Raw genomic sequence first — 20428 nt, 5'->3', positions numbered from 1 at the left:
TTTCTTCAAACTGGCCAAGCTAAATTAGGGAAGACCTTCAAGGACTTTATTAACTCCAGCCCTCAAGAAGCTTCAAGGGTTCTGGCTTCTCAGATCTGCCCTCTGTTTTGTAGATGGTCTTTTTCTTTTTGTCTGCTACATGTGTTTCTTTGCCCCTAATAAAAGCCTTCTTCAAATTGCTGATTCTCTCTGATCTCCTGTTTGCTGTGTTTGAGGTTTCTCAAGTTGCTACCTGTTCTGCCTGACATTTCTCTCTCCTGCCTTTTAATTCTTTAACTGGCAGAGAAAAACAAACTCGGTCAAGACCTCTGAACCTGACCAAGACCTTTAGACAGTAACAGTAAAAGACTAATTTTACTCCTATCTGCTCTAGTAATACGACCGTGGCCAGTTCAGCATAAACTTAACTAAATGACCTACCTACAGGATTTGGAACTCATTGCTTTCTGTGGTTGTTAAACTTTATTAGTGTTATTATTAATTTGCCATATCAACTTAGGGTCTATCTATATGTTTTGGTTTCCTTTTGAGCAAACGGGGTAATACATATACTTCATCTCTGTTTTTCTCAGATGCAGGAGATGTGTATTATATTCTTATATTGTATACTGCATGTTACGTAGTCATTAAAATTCATTCCCTTTATCTTCTTATTTTGACTTTGTGATTGTAGAAGCTCTTTCTTATACCCATATGTATTCTCTGAATCTTAAATCTGGTTGGAACTCACCTTGCTTTTTTTGTTAATTTTTTATGCTCAAATGGCAAGTAATGAACCACAAGGGTAGTGATTGCATCTCAAGCAGGGCCCACAATAATATACATCCACTGATCATTCTAACTCATTTTTCATTCCCACCGAGTGCTGTGCCTCAGAGATTTCTGTTGGACAAACTCATCCCTTAGGTGTTCTGGGCTATCCACTGCCAAATTTATACAAAAATGTCAGCAAACTGAACCTTTCTTTTCCACAGTCTTTATACTCGCTTCATCTTTGCTTCCACCCCTACACCACACACACACACACACACACACACACACACACTGCAGAATGCAAAATTGACTCAGCTACCTTCCATCCTGGGAACTTGGTAGCTACAACTGGACAGAAACTGTGCCAAGTTTAATAGGTATTTTTAGTTATGTTCTTCCTGAAAATGAGATTTAACATGCATTGCTGTCCAAATGTGACCTGCTCTGTGTGTCGTTTCCTCCTCCCTTTTGTTCATGTCTACCTCTCTTCTCTTCTTTGTCTATGTGTACTGAGACACGTCATTCACACCCACTGCTGCTCCACATCTACTTCAGTATGGAAGCAGAGACCTTTCTCATCAACTAAGCTTTTCAGAGATGTTTACACATGGGTATGAAGAGATCAAATAAACAGGAACTTAGGTTAATTTAATAGAAAAAATAAAATATGGGATAACATTGATTTTGGCCAGTATCAATTACAACTGTTCTATATTTTACAAAAAAAAACAACTGAACATTTTACACATGTACAGTATTTCTCAGTAAAGTGGATTTGGATTTAACAACAGGTCCCTATTAAGTAGTGAATTAAAGATCAAAAGACAAAAGAAAACAGGAAATAGGACTTTTGTCTCCAGAGGGTAAGAGCATTTGTCACGTCTCCATACTTTGTGCTATCCATTACATATACTCATGAATATATATATATATATATATATATATTTATACATAATATATAACATTAACGTAAACTTTGAAAGCATTATGTTCTAATTGATAATGTCATGTAGATAAATGAGGCAGGAATGAACTAGTAGCTAAACCGGTGTTTCTGTGATGTGCCCCCTGAACTGTCAGTGGGATGGAACACACGGAGGTGGACCCCAGGGAATTTGTTGTCTTATCAGTGGCTAACGTGTCTAAGGACAAAGACTCCAGTTTGATCTCTTGTATCATCAGGACCTTGTGCCTTTAACAGTATAGACCTGCCTAATCAACCAGATTCCGTTAACAGTATAGACCTGCCTAATCAACTGATTTCTTCACAGGCAAATTTAGGTTTTGCCTCTGCCTGGCTTGTGTTTACATCTGTTCATTTAAAGAATGTGCATTCAAATGTGAAAAGAATCATACACCGTGACCAGGATTCGCTTTGCTCTTTGAGTCAGAAGAGCCTACAGTGTTCTAAAGAAGAAGAGTTGCCCAGCATAGCCTGACAGTTCCTTAGTTACCAACGAATCATGTGACTCAGTAGCATGACAATGCTACTGAAGGGCTCAACAGGCCGATTATTCCTTATCTATCTGCAGCTAGACGTGAACTCGGCTGTCTAGGGAGATCTTCAGGGTATGTGGTTTACTACCTGTTTGTGTGAGCAGGAACTTTAGCATCTACATCCCAGCTCCTTCCCCAGATCACGTCTCTCCTCTTAGCACTGAAGTCCCGGCATCTCAGAAGTGTAGCTTTCCAGAACTTAGAGCCTGAAGGTGCCTGGTAAGGCTACAGGTAAATGAGGTCACCATGGAGATTTGGTAGGAGAAAAAAAGGAGCTTGAAATCAGTTACTCTCGGAGGAAGTGTAAAAAGGTATGTTAGGTTTCATCATTTTCAACCACAGATTCAAGCTGTTTCTCTATCGTTCAGTATTCTAGATGCCCTGAAATGTTTGAGTCACAAAAAAAAAAAAAAAACAAAAAACAAAAAACAGTGAATGCATTGTGAATCAGACAAACAGATAGAGCAACCCCAGCTCGGTGACATTCAGCGGACAGGTACAGAAGAACATGGCCTTAGCTACAGGAGGACTGGAGAGGGAGAAGAGACAGAACCAAGAGGGTACAACCATGCCACCCACATTCAATCTCCAGTTTCGTTCTCTGACAACGGCAGGATGAGACAGCTTGGAATCAGCACCATTGAAAGACACAGCTCCACCAGTGTATGCATGAGCTTAAATAGTATTTAAATAAACTCCATTTCTTAAAATGTACAGGACCTCTAAGAAGCTTTTGACCACGAGAAGAAATCCCTTGCATGCTGTCTCAAATGCTTCCCACTGTGACAGATGGAATTTCTGATGACAGTTAAAGAAAATGCTGTGGGGGCAAAGACGAGATAGCACCAAGAGGTTATACAGGACCCGCAGAATGACACTCTGGGCTCCAGGGGACCCGGGTCAGCCTCAGCCCTTCTGGGCATCACATGCCTCTACCATCCGTTCGACTCTACAGAGCAATCCATTTTACCAGCTGTGTGAAAAATAACCCGGCGGACAGTGTTTGGAAAGTCGGTGGCAGAAAGTCTACCTGACAAAGCCAATGGAGCAGACTTATCAGGAGGGAAAAGTGCAGAAAACCAGCACACAACATACAAAGCCAGTCACGTGTGGGAAGGATCACAGTGGAACCGTGGAACGCAAAGACGAAGACACTGGACACACTCTGTGGGATCTTCTCAGTACCCTACGGTACAGTTTCCTGTCATTTTCCCCAAGCCGCAGGCTCAGTACGGAAAAGTGACCCATGCAAAAGCTTTCTGTTCGTTCTATGTGTGAACTTGTGACGTTTTTGGGAAAAACGTATTTTCAGTCATTTGAAAGGAGAAACAAGAGAGCGAATAAAAAGGAATAAAATGGACCTTCAAACCAGGGTAGGAAATCAAATCATTACTTTAACTTCAAATTTTGGCATCAGATACTTTGGTTATACAATACTGTCTCTGTGATTCTGGCTGTTTAACACTAAACATCCAGTTTTAAAAGGTAGGCTTGTTGTAGGTTTATTTATTTATTTTTTTTCTATTTAAGTTTTGACAAAACAGTTCACCATCTCCCTGCACAAACTTGAGAGAGAGAGAGAGGGAAAAAAAAGATAGCAAGAAGGAGAGAGGTGCTTTGCATTTTTTGGCTTTTTTTCTCTTTAATAATATGGAATAATCTCTAGGTCTACAGGAACGAGGACTAGGCGGCTGTTCAGCCTTGGAATGTACATGTTTTGCAGCACAACTGTTGTAGAACTTTCCGCTGACACAGATTGTTCTTTTTCACAAGCATACAGAAGCCTCCTTCCGCCCAGGACTCTTCCGTGGCTTTTCCGGAAGTCAGCAAGAGAGAGGGGGAGTGGAGTCGAGAGCAGCAGGACACACGGAGGGAGGTTTTTTGATTGGCCAAAGAGGTAGATTTGGGGGGGTTGGAAGAGGTTCATTCAGGAGCAGTCAACAGGGAGGGAATTTGGTCCACCCAGAGTGATTTCAGTCAACAGCAGGGTTTTCAAGGAGAAATTTTGCAGTCCAGCAGTAAATGTGATTGGTATCCATTTGTGAAAGGAAAAAGAGATTGTAAAAAAGAATACATTAGAAATCAATAATATCACAGGCAAGAACTTTTCTTTTCAGAAGTATCTAGAGCAGAAAATACATGGCCATTTGTACCATATTTCATTGACTCTAAGACACAAGGTTTAAGGTTCACCCTTATTTCAGGATCACAGAGGTAATAAGACTCACACTATGATACCGTGCTCTGGTAGCAACCGGAACTTTAATTTTATTAACAGCGTGTGATATAACGCTCTGCATGTAGTTCTTTGGTATTGCTCGTTTGAATGGTTGTTAAATGACACATGAAAACCAGGAGGCCTCAAGCTTCATTCAACTGATGCACATGTCTGTGGCTAAGTCTCCGGTCCAGGCAGTGACATTTAAACCCCATCAGATATATCTGTTCTGTCACGCTAAACTGCAAAAGGATTGTCTTAGAATCATGGAAACATGACAGTTGAAAAGGAGCAGGCAGCAGTCTGTAAGAGCATTTGCCACGTAACTGAAGGCTTGAAGACCCTCGTTCCTCATCAGGCCTGGAAGTGGCCTCTCTGTGAACTACGACTCTCAATGACGCTTTCCTCTAACCAAGCTGCCGTTTGATATAACTTAGCCTGTGGTCAGCATGGCTTAGCAAGGGTGAGTACATCATTAACTTTAGGTGACTTGTATCAAGTGCTAGAGGAGAAAACTTCAAGGTCCTGCGCCTGTCAATCACTTAAGACTTCCTCAGGAACCTGTGTACTGACTTGAAAAAGAAAGGACTGGTTGTATTCCAGTATAAAGGAACCATGTTTTTTTATAGTCAGGCAGGAAGGCACGAGCCGGCAAATGAAAGCCGATGCTTAGACGGCCCCGGTGCCCCCACTGCAGGTTTCTTCCCCTAGAGTGGTAAATTGAGAATTAGCCCTGGCAGGACCTAGAAGCAGAGTGGGGTGGGCTGAGCCTATCCTGCTACACTACCTCTCCATCAGACACACGATGAAGATGGCAGCTACCCAGATGCTTCGAGGAAACAAAAGCACAAATGTACTTGTATCAGTGTCCTTGTGTGCTCCCATTCTGCCAAGTCCTTTTGAGGTTCCTAATAGTGAGCTGCGGGATAACCACACAGGGTCAGGAGTATCCTCTCCCCCACTTTGTGTGGCAGGGAAAGAAGTTCCAGGTCTGGAGTGGCGATCTGAATATAACATACAGACTCCTAATGTCCTGCCAGGCCCAGTGCTGGCTGCCTTTCCCTAGGGCTGTAGTCTTGTGACCAAGACTATTCTAAATGTAGTCTCCAAAGACATGTTGAACGATAGATCAAATATGATTGATTTCCCTACTGAGATATGTAAAAAGTTTAGGTACAATGTTTAGGCATGAATTATTATACGGAAAATCAAAGTTCAGTAATGTTGGTATTGGAATAATTGAAATATGCTGAATTGACAGGTGCCAAGATGGTAGGGGAAACGGCTCTTTAGACCAGGTTGCAAATTAAAAACATGTAAAAGTTTCTGAAAATATCCATGTCATATTCCATCCCACACAGTCCAATCAGAATCTTTGGGGATGGTGTGGGTCCCAGAGTTTTGGACAAAAACCGTTAATGGCAAGAAAAGCAGACTGGCCCAACTCTTGGAAGCCTTAAGTTCTAGGCTTCGTCTGCCACTTTCTGGCGTCACATCTTGGGTTTTCTGCTGGAAGACTGGATTAGTTCCTAGCTTTATGTACTTCATGAAATGCTCTGATATCATTTGATTAGGATTCGAATATCAAAGTAATGAAAAATCCAAATAACCAGAGGGTGGAAAATGTTAGGGAATATTTTCAGGATTAAATACAATGTCCAACAATTTATAAAACACAGGACTTAGGAGATATTGATGCAAAATGTTTACTGCTCAAGAGAGGGTGTAAGGCTCTATGGACGAGGCATCAAAAAAAAATCTGGAAAAGTTCCATGTCACAAAAAACTGGAAAGAAACAATTAAAAATCCAACCAACCAGAAAAGGCTATATACATCATAAAAATAGGATGTTTTGCAAAGAAAGATTCTGTGGAAACAGTAAAAAAAAAAAAGTCAGAGATTTCCAGGAATTTCAGGGAGGGCAGGGTGATGAGGGGAAGAACACAGGGATTTCTGGGGTAGTTAAACTATCTTGTGTGATGTGATAATGGCAGGCATGTGCCATGTACGCTTGCTCAAATACAATGAATGTTTGGTGCCCAAACGCATGCTAACGAAAGTCATGGACTTGGATGACAGTGATGTGGCATTGGAGGCCCATGAGCTGTGGCAGATCTAACTCTGTGCTGTGGGGTTTTGAGAGTGGGGAAGGCTATGCACACGTGTAGGTTGGAGTACAAAGGCAATCTCTAACACATGCTCAGTTTTTCTAGGAAGGGAAAGCTGCCTTGAAAAATTGCTTATTAATTAAAACAGCTAACTGGAACTATCTTGGGATGGCAGGTGATTTATTTCTTCCCAAAATTAAAAAAAGAAAAATAAAGAGAAACAAAGCAGGGTGTGGTGGCACATGCTTACAGTCCTAGGGACTGACGCAAGAGGATCACGAGTTGGAGGTCAGCCTCAGCCATACAGTAAGAATCTATCTTTAAACAATAACAAAATAATACAAAGCAACAGGACCCAGTAAGCGTGTATATTCAAGGCGAGTGAATGGCAATAAGATACTGAGCAAAGCCTGTTAAAAACATGCGTATTAGGTTCTCTATTAAAACAGAAATACGTTAGCCTGTTAAGTGGAGAGTTCACAGATCGAATCCCATAGCTAGTTGTACTCACCATCCTTGCAGATGGCTCCCATCTGACACATTCCCAAGTCTAAAAGATATCCACTGGGGCAGCTGGAACAGTTCTTGAAGCCCGGGCCACTGCATGTCAAACAGCTGTTGTCGCATCTATGGGCAAAACACACAACTTATTAAATCTCTTATTCATCTGCATGGGGAAAGGTACATTTACCATCAAGCTCTCAATGATTTAAAACTAATTCTTCCTTTGAAGATAACAAAAAGCCCTTTCCTTATAGGTTTGATCACGTTAGAGGAAACATGACTGGTAGACACTGGTGCCCAAGGGGACAAAGCATGTCTCAGACATAGAAGTGTTATTTTAAAAGCTCTAGGGTATGTGTGAGGGGGAACTGGGGTTGTGGATATGTCTAATTTGGTAAGGTTCAGATCCTTAGTAGCCATGTCAAAACGCAGGTGTGGGGTTGTGCCTCTAGAATCCTAGCACTGGGAAGGGACATAGGTCCTGGGGGCTTGTGCTTGACCATCTGGTCAAACTGGTGAGTGATCTTATCTCAAAAAATAAAAGGTCAGTGGAGGTAGACACTGAACGCTGACCTCTGGCCTCCAGGCACCTACCCCCACCCACACACACAATGTTAACGGTGGTCCCGAGGAATTAAAAACACCAGGCAACAGAACCAACTCTGCAGGCCAGTGTCTGAAGGCAACTGACCGAACTGTACTTTATCATTACAAAGTCTTGGTTTTCTCATTTCGTGGGAAGGCAGTCCTGCAAGGATATCGAGGCTAGGGTCACAGCAGACAGACTTACCTCTTGCAAGATTTGTATCCGCTATCTGAATTATGGTCCAAATAGTAACTCACACTGCAGCTCTGTACACATCTCCCCTCTTCCATGACGTAACCCTCAGTGCAGTTAATGCACCCATCTGCTCCAGCCCCTTCAGTGCAAGACACATGCAAGAAACAGGGAAGAAAAATCAAAAAGCCTCAGATGAGGCTGAAGTACGGAATTCCATAGAAGTCTGTGAAAACCACGCCCATCTACCACCATCTTAAGCCATGATGTTATAGTCCCCTTTCTTACTCTCCTCAGTGGGGCTCTTGTGTTTTTAACTGAGTCTATTTGCCAAGAACACCCGTTCTTCCAAGCAGAAGATGCCACTGTGATATTTACGTTTCCCCGTGAGGACAAGGTGCTGACAACTGGCTTTTTGTGAGAACTGGTGCACAATTATCAGGAGACATGTGGCATTCTACACTCACTTGGAACATATTGAGTGTTACATGAAAGATGGCTAGGGCCAAATAAAACCAAAGCCACAAGGGGGAAAATAAAATAAGGGAGGAGTTGGAGACGGTACCTGCACAGGCAGCACAGAAACGGTGACAGGGCTGGCAATCGTGGCCGTTGAAGAACTGTCCATCCTCACAGGTGACAGAACAGCGGGATCCCTGAAGACTGCGAGAAACAGAGACAACCCATAAACAGACTGTTGACCTATGACAAAGTGACAGGGAGACACAAGACTCCATATGTAATAGACACAATCTCTGCTCGGAGACCCAAGAGCTGCCAGGCAAAGAAAATGGCTCTAGACCTTTCTTGGCACTTAACCTGGCATATTTCAATCTTACTCAGGATCTAACAGAGTCTGAAAAAGTATGGGCAAAGGGTTGGAAAGATGGCTCAGTGGTTTAGAGCACCGGCTCTTGCAGAGCAACCGGTTTGGGTTCCCAGCGCCCATAAGACTGCTCACAACCTTCTGATACCTTCTTCTTGCCTCTGTGGGTAGGTGTGCATGTGGTACAGGCAGAACACTCAAACCCATAAAGAACAACAAAAACGCTGACTGGCTGCAACATCTTATTACAGCTTTGCCATCTTCTGTTGGCTCATTCACTTAGTCACTCTGATGAACAATCAGCAAAACACAACTGTGCAGACATCTTGACTTTCTTTGGTTGTATTAGTGTTTAGTTTTTCCTGGAGGTCTCTCCACAACATTAATGAAATTGCTACTTCTCTAGCTATGACTATGAGACATATCTAAGTTTCTACAATATAAAATAAAAATGTAAGCATTTTCTTCTTTTAAATTTCTGTCAGCTATGACATTGCTCATAGCCTAAATTTTAATTAATTATCTAACTAATTAATTAATTTTTGAGACAGGTTCTCATGCAGCCTATCCTGGCCTTGAATTTATTAGCTATGTAACTGACAATGACCTTCTGGCCTCTGGGACGACAGGTGCATGTCACGGCACCAAGCTTACAGCTTGAATCTTAAACTTAAAAATATAAAGAGAATGTATATTATTTCATATAAAAAATCATGGAATGGAAATTGAAAGAGAATGGGTGTAATTTCTGTTATCAAATTAATTCTATTGGACAATGTGTAGTTATGAAACACGGTCAGTCAAATGGTTTCTACTTTTTAATATTCTGTATTGCTCCAATTTATATCCTACTTGGCTGCTTTGTATATGGGTTATATTAATTTTGAAAACTAAAATTTACTTCACCCTCTACTCATTCAAGAAACTAGGGAAGTCCAAAAATAAAGCAGCTGAAGAAAAGAATCATAAATACTCCTGTTAGCACTTTAATTATTTTCTTTTTGGATTTTAGGCAAAGGCATTTCCTTGTACTTGTTCTTAGCTACTTCTCAGGTTTTCTGAGATCACATGGCCAGCCCAGAAGCACCTAGGAAGGAGCCTTGATGTGACAACGGGCAGCTTCACCAAAAGTGCGCGTCATTCTCAGGGCTTGCTGGCCTGTGGCCAACCAAGTTCTCACTCTCTTCCTCCAGCTCTACAGAATAGCACAGTTGCATAAAATGGATCCTTTTGTGGAATGAAATAAGGACCACTCGAAATAAAGTACCACAGTTTTGGAAAAGATGCCTTGGCTCTCTAAGAAAGAACAGCGTTCTGATGTTGGCTTCCGTTCAGGCGGAGACAGAGGCTGCACTGTGTAGGAACTGATGATGGAAGGGGCGGGCCACAGAGAGCAGTCACTGAACCCTGAGTGGTCAGCTGCTCCCAAAATACAGTCATCTGAGGCCCACCAGCCCAGTTCAGGGCTGCCTCCATTCCTTCTGGAATAAACTGGCTAGTTCAGGTCCAGGCCAGCCACTCAGCTACTGAGCCCTTGAGGTTGGGAAATAAATTTTAAATTTCCATTCAGTTTTTATTAATTTATATCTATGTTTGAAAAAAAGCTATACTAGATTCAGTTATTGCAAACTTCTCAGCACATTTGGAATATGGTGGCTTTTAAAATTTGCTCTCTCAATTAGATTTAAAAGCATCTTATACAGATATTTCCCATAAACATTATTAAGTCTTAAACATATGTTAAGAACTTATATACCAGACTTCAGAGACTTAATAAGACAATAAAGGATGTAGAGTAGCTCACAAATAGTTTTCTTTTACATTGGCCACATGTTGTAATGGTAATATTTGGATATACTGGGCTAAGTGAAGTATTTTATTGAAATCATTTCCCTTATAGCTTTTCACCCCGTTTAATACAGCTACTGGCACATTTACAACTCCATACATGGCCCTCACATTTCTTCTGTGCGTTCTGCTTTAACTTACTCCATAAACTGTTCTCTGAGAAAAAAAATAAAGAACTAATTACGTACCAGATGTAAGCAGTTCATAAACGCCATCAGACTTTGCAAAGTAGAGGCTACTTTCACCATTTTATAATGAGAACAATGGAAGGCAGCAGCGGTTAAGTGACTTGCCCGAAATCACAATTAATAAATGGCCGAAGAAAATTTCTACCGCACCATTTCCCTGTTCCTTTATGAAGAATTAAGTGGGGGATAGGAGAGATGGCTCAGTTGGTACAAGCACTGGCTGTTCTTCCAGAGGACCCAGGTTTGATTCCCAGCATCCAGCTGGCAGCTCACCACTGTTAGGCTCAGGGGATCTGGTGCCCTTTTCTGACTTCCATAGACACCAGACACATACATGGTGCACAAACACACATACAGGAAAATACACATGCATAGAATAGAAATTAAAAAGAAGAATCAGGAAGTTGAGTGGACTTGTATTTATCAAGATTATCAAGTACTGAGAAGCAAGGCTCTAAGTTACTAAGAGCATTTATGGAAACAAAGAAGAACGACACAGGCAATGAATAGGTCTAAGTTATGTCCCCACACTGATGAGTGTCCGGGGTACCAGCCTGGTAACTGCCTACACTATGCTCCTTCACTTTGGATCACAGATGGATGGAGTGAAATACTCTGCCACGACCGAAAGGAATCCACTGTCAAGTGCCACCTCCACACAAAGCCAGAGCCCTGCACAGGACTCTGCATAAAAGCGGCTGATCTTGTCCTCAGGACAGAGGCTTCATGATCGTTTGTGCTGCAGATTGTTCTCTTACGGTCTACCGAATATCCGCTTTGGCCAAGAGCAAATCATCAACTGGAGGAAAACACCTCCTGGTGTTAAATCTGTGTGCACACCGCAGATAGTCTAATGGAAATGAACCTGAGGTACTTAAGATAAGCGAATGGCTGGGTGTGTGGAGAGAAAGAATAAAGATAAGAGAATAACTTTCCACCACTGAGAATTGAATCAGGCAGATTAAAGAGTATTTACTGGCACTATCTGCCCAGTCATTCTTGACTAGCACAATGCAAGTCAAAATGGATAAGGGATGCTTCTCAAGTGGTCATTTTACTATTATCCGAGCCATCTTTCTTTTACAATTTTTAATTTTTTTTTGTAGATTTATTTATTTTGTGTGTTTGTTTCAACTCCATGCATGTATGTGAACCATGTGGCTGCCTTGTGCCTGTGGAGATCAAAAGAGGGCATTGGATCTGCTGGAACTGGAGCTACAGATGGTTGTGAGCTACCGTGTAGGGGCTGGGGCTCCATCCTCAGGTCAGCTGTAAGAACAGCAAGCGCTCTTTACTGCTGAGCCATCTCTCTAGCCACCAAATCTTCTTCCTTACAGAGAATTTACTTGGTATATAATCCTTCCTTAGCCAAGATAGCATTCCATTTCTTCCCATCTAATTGTTGAAATAATCCAAATAACAGGGAAGCGCTTCAGTCAGGGTCAAGCCTAGGGCAGACGGAAGAGAATGGTTTCCACGCTGACTCTCACTCGGCACAGGTCCCTGACGGTGCTGTCTCTCGCTGGATTTCACCCTCTTACCTTAACCCTCCCTTGCACTCCGTGCAGTTGTGGAATCCGGTGCACGTCTTACAGTTCTCACTGCATTTCTCACAAAGGTTCTTCTCTGTCGAAAAGCAAGGAAGCACAGGCGTATGTCAGTCAACTGCATTCCATAGGGAATGGAGATGTTCCTGTGTAGACTCAGTAGACTCATGCGCCCTCTCCTGCCTAAGGGCTCATCTGGAGGCTGCATTGAGAAGTTTAGGCAGCTGATGGCATGAAGGGCTACCCCAGGAAGCACCAGGCACTTGTGTGACGTGATGCGGACGACTGTGGGAACTCTCAGCTGAAAACGTTACGGTTTCTTACTTCTTCCAGCTCGCTTTTGAAAGCAGGAAGACTTTCCTGACTCGACAACAGGAAATCTCCTTCATGAAGTGAGGGCAGTTTTGCTAAGTGATGAAGGCAATACTGTGGACATGGGGTGTAGGACCTTCTTGCTCAAGGCTTTTAGGACCATCTGGTGAGCGTGGCAGAAAAGGAAATGGACACTGAAGATTTCATGTGTCACCTCAAACAGTGCCATGGAATGGATGTAAAAAAGATTTTGCTCCAATAACACCTATGTTCTGTCGAAGTGTATTAGTTTGAATGCATACACCATAAGTTTTCATATTCAATAACAAACCCAGGTCCACACTGCAAAAACCCAACAAACATGATGGTTTTATTATGAAAAATAGTGACTTGGCATATTTTTACTTTGAGCTTTGCTAAATTTTTGCTGAAAATTGAGAACATGCTCTGTTAAGCATCTGTCTATCTGTCCATCTGTCTGTCCACCCTCCCACCCAGTGTTGTTCACAGTCTTCTCCTCTCTCTGCTCTTTAAGTGCTGATATTCATCGAGGTTCCATGGAGATGGATTCCCATATGGACCTATTGAGTATTCTGTATCTTTCAGTTAGAAATGCAAAGCCCTAGGCAATGTTCTAGCAGCCCCTACTGTGACATTAAGAACATATGTTCTGGCCTTGGACTTGAAGTCACAGGCCCGGGATTTGCATTCTGCAAAAGCTCTTCCATTGGGCAAGTTCAGTGTTTCTGGACTCCGAGCTCTTGAGTGAAGAAGATTATAGTGAATCCTACCTCTCAGCTTATGTTGGCAAGTTAATGGGGTTATTCAAGGGGAAAAGATCAACTATAAATCATTGTGAATGTGTTCTTAGTAATTATGAGTAGCCACGGTCATACCTGATCACTGTATTGTATGTAAATGGGCTTACTAGAGGGAGAAACTGTAACCAAGGCAATAGGAGAGACACAGGGACCACTTGAACCGATGCCATATGGTGGCTAAAGTAACCAAACAGCTTCTCAAGAGTACTCCCAGGTTCTTTAGGTTTAAAGGAACAGCCTGCTGGGTGTTCGGTGATGGAACACACTTAACACGTGCAAGGCTCCCTAAGAAATACCGCGTGTTTCTGTGGATCTCCTACAACTCTTCTTATCCTCTAAATTTTCCTTCCCCCTAACAAGGGGGAAGTCCCGTTCCAAATTTGGAGGCAAATAAGAACCTCAGGAGAATCCCTATTTCTCCCAAGGGTGGAATGAGGGCCTGATCTACATAGAAAAATGGCCACTCTTGAAAAAAGAATTTCACTTCTGTAAAGAATTATTTCTTTATGATTACCATGTATATGCGTGTGAACATGTGTGTGTGTGTGTGTGTGTGTGTGTGTGCAAGGGAGGTCAGAGGACAATCTTTGGCGGTCTAATCAATCTCTTCCACTCTGAACTCAGGCTTTTATGGCATGCACTTTTTGCAGGCGGACCCATCTTGCAGCCTGAGGAGTCCAGTTCTGAAGAGGCAAGACTTTTGTCCAATATTTACAGAGAGAGCTGTCTCAGGTCGTGAAGCAGCATGACACTCCAGTGCCATCATAGACTGCGTGTGGTGGGCGACAAATTATCTAGAGCTCAGAGACAAAGCCAGAGATACCTACAACCCTGGGAGGGCCATACTGAAGCAAAGTCTGACCACAGGGTCTTGCCTATTTATTAATTACAGCTAATAAGGGCCAACTTCTGAGAAGTTACAGGTTAATGTATGATTGCTGTTTAGGAAAACAATGATGTTCTGGGTGTGAGAAATAAATACCTCCACCCCAAACCTGCTTGTATTGCCATGTTTAACTTGGCTTCATTTCTAACTTAATACAAAGACTCTCCCTTTTTCTTTTCCATGCCTCCCTTTCTTGCTTCCTTTACTGTCTGTCTGTAGAATTATGGGTCTGTCTGTGTGTCAGTACATGCGTGTGAATGCAGGTATCCTCAGGGGTTAGAGGTGGTTGCTGAATGCCCTGACATTGGAATTACAGGTGTTGTGAGCCGTCGTAAACGTCACTCAGGTCCTCTGGAGGACCTGACCCTCTGACCCACAATCTTAACCACCAAGTCACCTCAGCAGCTCCATAAAAGGGGTTCTTTTTCCCTTTCCTAGGGGACTACAGTCCTTGATCATCTCACAGCCCCTTCTCCTCTCGCTTGTTTCTCTATGTCACGTTATTCATTAATGAGTAGAATGTCTCTGAGACATGTCCATGCTACATCTCATGCTTTGGAAGCTTTTTGCAAGCCCCATTTGGTTAATGGGAAGACGTGAGCAGGTCTGACTGCCATCCTTCCTATCAGGCTGGCCCCCAGATGGCTTCTGGGAACTTGGATTTAGGGAGAGCGTCCCCTAAGCTAAGACTGTGAAAACTATACAAGCAGCATGGTTGACGGTGTGGGCTGGGTGGAACAGGTAGCGTCTATCTGTTCAACTCCTAATGATGACTGGGGACACGGAGTCTCTACTGGAAATATTTTGTATTTTACGCATGCTATCACAAATGGCTGTGTGTGTGTGTGGGGGGGAGATTAAGTATGTGTTGAGTGTGCACTCTCAGAAGCATAGTTCTAGATTCCTGTAGACTTCCCTAATTCCCTTTGCTGAGTTGATTCTGCGTCCTTCTGCTTTAATAAATTCCAGCTGCAATTGTATCTCCAGCACTATGAGTGTAGCAGTAAGTCATTGTGGTGGGAGGGATTGAGAGGGTCCTTGGCTACAGGTAGTTACAGGCACCTCTACACAATACTTCTTAAGTATCTCTTTGATGAACTGGCTAGGTTCTGTTTGGTGCTAAGCAAAGTCCAGATCCCATGCATGGAGCTACTCAAATAAAAACCTTGTCTTTTTCAAAACCCAAATACTGGAAAGCAACTCACTGGTATCCTGGTATGACCCATCAGGGCACTGAGTAACACAACTGCTGGTGTCTTCATTCAGAAAGTAGCCATATTTACAGGATAGGCACTGATCACCGTGGCTGCCGAAGCAGGACTCACAGTTGGGCGCACACTTCCGGCACCTCTTCTTGTCAGCATGGTAGTGGCCAGGAGGGCAGCTGGAGACACAGATTCTGCATTGTGGGATGGCAAAAGAAACGGGTCCTCATCAGTACTCAGACCTCAGCATTCTTGTGGAAAAGCTGACGGCTGCCTGCTGCCTGCTGCCTGCAGGTTAATTTTCAAGTGGGATGCCCACACCAGACCAAAAGGACCAAATGTGTCTGATAAAGCTTCCTCCCGGCCAGGAAGTCAGAGGAGCTTCGCAGTTAGACTGCACTACATCCACTAAGCAGGTATTTCATTGTCTGCTAGCGTCTACTTACGGTCTACCTCTATAAGAAATGATAATTGCAGTTTGAATCTCAAGGACTAGCTTGTTGTGTTGAATCGGAGGGAAAACAAATATGGGCCATTCCTTTATGGAAAAGTTCACTAAAATAAGGTCTTCTGTCCACTTCTGTGTGAAATCTGTCATATGGCTTGTGTGTACATGTATGTAGATGTGGTATGTTCTTATCTAAATGGACACACACACACACAATTTTGTTCACCAAAAACTTCTTTAAAAAAAAACAAAACCAACTTTCTTAACTGTCTATAACTGAAAGAAAGACTTTACTTATTTATTTAAATATTTATTGAGCACAAATTACACACCAGACATTGAGGTTAGTTCAACAGACAGAACAAGCACCGAGATAGCTTAGAACATTCCTCCTTGAGGCATTTAACTTCTAGCATGGATTTAAACAGAAATCCGAGCTTTTCTCTGTTTGCTTAGGTGTCTGAGCACTGTTTCTAGAATACAATTTTATCTGAAAGGGAATGAGAAGGTGGGCTAGGCTGGAAAGGACATGATGTTGGTCAGATGGGCTTTGTGTGGGAAGGCATTAGTCTGTAACTTGGATCCACAGGAAGACATTTGTATAGCTAGGCAGAAACCAGGGGCTGAGAGGCACAGGCTCTATTTCAACATCTAAAGTGGAAGAGTAAAGTAAGAACAGAAACAAGTAGTATGTTAGGGTATGTAAACAGAAAGTATATGTCTGGCCAAGGCATGTCCAGGAAGGACAAACATAACCAGTGTACCAAATACTAAGGGACTAAAAAGTAAAAGGACACAGAACTTCAGACAGGATGATTAAGTTAAACAGATATATTTTACATCATGGTGGCTAGGGTTAATAGCAACATGCTGCATACTTGAAAATTGCTAAAAAGGTCAATTTAGAATGTTCTCATTACAAAAATCATAAGCATGTTGACAATATAGATATTAAATAGCTTTAGTTATCTTACAATGTACAACATTCATAAATATATGTAATTTATACTTCCTAATTGGTAAAGGAAAGAACTAAAGGAGAAGGCCAGCCTGCTAAAGTACACAGCCGATCTCACTCACCATGCCTCCAAAAGTAAGAAAGCATTTGCAGGTACATATACATGGCATATATTCTGTATTAACCTGACTCGATTTGGAATCACCTAGGAGATACACCTGCAGATATATCAATGAGCATGGTTTCCAGAGACTGAATTGTAGACCCACCCTAAATGTAGGTAGCACCATGCCATGGCCTTGGGTCCCAGACTGAATAAAAAAGGAAAAGGAAGAAAGGATGCTGAGTACCTACACTGATCCGAGTCTGACTGCTGATTCAATGCGGTTAACTGCTTCATGCCCTCACCATCGTGCCTACAGTACCTTGATGAACTATAACCCTTCAGAGTGTGAGTCAAAACAAACAGTTCTCAGCAGGGTGGTGGTGGCACATGCCTTTAATCCCAGCACTTGGGAGGCAGAGGCAGGTGGATCTCTGTGAGTTCGAGGCCAGCCTGATCTACAAGAGCTAGTTCCAGGACAGGCTCCAAAGCTACAGAGAAACCCTATCTAGAAAAATCAAAAAACAAAACAAAACAAACAGTTCTCTGGTTTACTTTTGTCAGGTATTTTGTCCCAGCCAGAGGAAAGCAACAAATACAGAAAATCAGTATTATGAGTGGGATTTTCTGCTGTGATAAACCTGACCTCATAGTATGTAGGATGGTAAGGGGAATATGGAAGCATTTGGAAATTCAGGTTACCGAAGCCCTGAAATGCTCTAAGGAGAGCGTATGGGGCCACCCCCATAGCAATTTACCAGTCAGAATGCTGAAAGAAATGCAGGCAGTGGAGGCCAGGTTCTGAGGTTTCAGAGGGAAATAAGGGCTCTATGGGAACCTGCAGGAGGGTCATTTATATAACATTCTGCCTGGGTATTGAACATTGGCTCAATTAGAAAGTTTTAACTGTTAGGTGGAGGAACTGGTTAAGGCAGCCTCACGTGCATGCTGGGATGTGGCTACTGCTCGCTACTCTTAGTCAGATGGACGCTAGCGAGTGCTGAAAGATGTGAATAATGTGCCTGGTGAGAGAAGCAGAGGAAGGGAGTTTCCAACCATCGCTAAGGACAGAGGTATAATTGCCTGAGAGGGCTCGGTCCTTAAAGAGAAACCTTCAACTTCTTGCTGGAGCAATATGAAAAGGGCCATTAGCGAGAGACCCTGCACACTGCTGCTTGTACTCAGGGGCAGAGGGGCGGTGCACATCCGTGTGAGAGGAGGCTGAACTGCCAATGCTACTGACATGATGCCCTGCTGAGAACAACGGACGTAGGGACGCGTTTGCATTATGTTTAACTGCCAAGGCACACAGGCCACTACAACTGTGGGAAATGGGGGTCAAACTACATTTCACACGCACATCAGAACTTGATGCATCACTCACAATGTTGGCCTTTCTGAGCAAGTGTTACAACATCATCGAGGCTTCTTTCAAGGTTCTAGAAAGCTACCGAGGACAGTCAGTAAAGCAAGATCAAATTCTCTGCTAGGAGGCTCCGAGAAGTACTGTGAAGCTAGGAAGGTAAGGCCTAAGCTGCAAGGGAGACCCAAGGATGCTGGAGATGCCAGGACCATGGGATGGTCATGAAAGAAAGCTATAGGCAATGCGTGGAACCTTTTTATGAGAAAGGAAACTGTTACAGGTGGCAGAAGTGGAGAGGTTGGTATAGCCAAGACTGTTGGAGCTCAGTTTGTGCCAAGGGACACAGACACCAGACATAGGGCTGCAGAATTCCTTGTTTGCTCCACTGGGTTTTGATCTTGCTTTGGTCTGATCTTTGTCACACACGAATTCTTCAATTTTGAAATAGAAAATGTATTCCATGCCATTATATACTGTAAATATGGAACCTGGTTTTATAAGGGATTGAAGTTAAGAGTAAGTGTGCAAAAAGTCTAAAGAGACTTTAGGTTTTTGAATACTGTAAGTTTGTTAAGATTGAGGGATTCTTACAGATATAAGAATGTAATATACTTTAAATTATAAGAGGTTTATGAGTCTTGAGGATCGGAGGTGGAATGTTATTAGTGACAGTGATATGCTGTAGTGTTGAGTTGACCAGGTGTAGACCTGTGATGATTAACCTGCACTGTCAACCTGGAGAGACTTCGAATTAGCTCTGGATGTGTCTGTATTTACAGAGAGGTTTAACCTACGAGACAAGATACACTCTGAATATAGACAAGATTCCTGGATTAATTAAAAAGAGGGGGAAAAAAGCAAAAAGGCACCTGAGCACCAGAATTGGTTTTTTTTTTTTCCATAATGGGCACGATGTGACTGGCTCCTTTTGACCCAGCTCCCATGCTTTCTATGCCAGGATGGACTGCATCTCCTCACACTGTGAGCAAAATCCTTTACCCCCTTAAACTGCTTCTGTCTGGTGATCTGTCACAGTGACAAGAAAAATGACTAATAAATACCCCGATTTTTTACTGTGTGAATCAGTATGGTTTTCACCCACGAGAATGACAGGACTGTCATGGGCCTCAGCAGGGACATCCTTTCTGTGTTTAGAGCCTGGAAGAGGAACCAGGAAATACAGCATGTCCATACGTACTCTATGTGGTTGGCCCCACAAGAATGTCTGGGAAATAAAAGGCATGCTTTAGGGTTCATGTGAGAACATGGCTTGTCTCTTACCTGGTGTTATTTTTCAGCTTGTAGTAGTAGTGTAAACAGTCATTGCAGTGGTCTGGTCCTGGCCCGTCACAGCCAACCTCACTGCATTCAGCATCACAGGGACCTTTCAAAAAGTGATTAGAAGTTAGAAAAGGAAATGATGCTAGTAAATCAGTTTAGTCTTGAAGTTGGAATAGAATAAGGTATTTTAGCCCCTTGCCACCACGTAGTGACAATTTCTTTAAGATGGAGGAAAATTGGTCAATGTAGCTATAATCTCAAAACTGAGCTGTTGATTGAAGCTAAACCTCAATTGCTGAAGAGACAAGAATAAAAATTATAGGCATGGTTTGGTATTTATAACACATATGGTAGCCTTGGGGCTCTGGGAGAGACAGTAAGAAATTGGAATTCAAATGAACTGTTCCACTGCAGCATAGTTACTATGCATTGTGAAAAACATATGCTATTTATTGAAAAATGAGAAGTTAGATAGTTGACAAAAAACTATTACTTAATGCCAAGAGTAGATATTGTATCTGGTATAAGGTCACTAAAGCCATTGAGTATCTCTGAAATACTACAGCCATCATGAAATATCATTGTGGCATATGACACAAACTTATCAGACCCTAGTGTTGGATCGTAAAGCACAGAAAGATTTAAGTTTGTGTCCCACCAAAGGTCAAAGGGCAGCTCAACAAAAGAGATAACATATAAATTCAAAATTGCAAAGGAGACTAAAGAAGTCCACACCTGGGATGAAGGTTCCCAAGTTCTCGTGTTAGACTTCTTCATTGTTATT

General features: G+C 42.5%; 1 protein-coding gene across 2 annotated transcripts in view; it reads right to left on the bottom strand.

Moving 5' to 3' along the window:
* Window positions 1-20428, bottom strand: part of Pcsk5 (proprotein convertase subtilisin/kexin type 5) — a 429292-nt gene that overhangs the window by 132464 nt on the left and 276400 nt on the right. Inside the window, exons 15-21 of one of the 2 annotated variants that reach the window (XM_041661613.1) lie at window positions 19645-19747; window positions 15492-15685; window positions 12262-12346; window positions 8424-8521; window positions 7871-8000; window positions 7088-7203; window positions 2690-4061 (exon numbers count right to left, since the gene is read on the bottom strand). In XM_041661613.1, the coding sequence (XP_041517547.1) occupies window positions 3946-4061; window positions 7088-7203; window positions 7871-8000; window positions 8424-8521; window positions 12262-12346; window positions 15492-15685; window positions 19645-19747 (842 nt within the window). In that variant the 3' untranslated portion in view covers window positions 2690-3945. Of the gene's footprint in view, window positions 1-2689; window positions 4062-7087; window positions 7204-7870; window positions 8001-8423; window positions 8522-12261; window positions 12347-15491; window positions 15686-19644; window positions 19748-20428 lie in introns of those variants that run through there. The other variant, XM_041661614.1, reaches the window with a different exon arrangement.

The sequence above is a fragment of the Microtus oregoni genome, unplaced genomic scaffold (genome assembly GCF_018167655.1).
Source record: "Microtus oregoni isolate MIOR12 unplaced genomic scaffold, Mior012 000012F_ref0000307, whole genome shotgun sequence".
Lineage (NCBI taxonomy): Eukaryota > Metazoa > Chordata > Mammalia > Rodentia > Cricetidae > Microtus > Microtus oregoni.
Note: the sequence above shows the minus strand (reverse complement) of the source record. Positions and strands in the feature narration are given on the sequence as shown.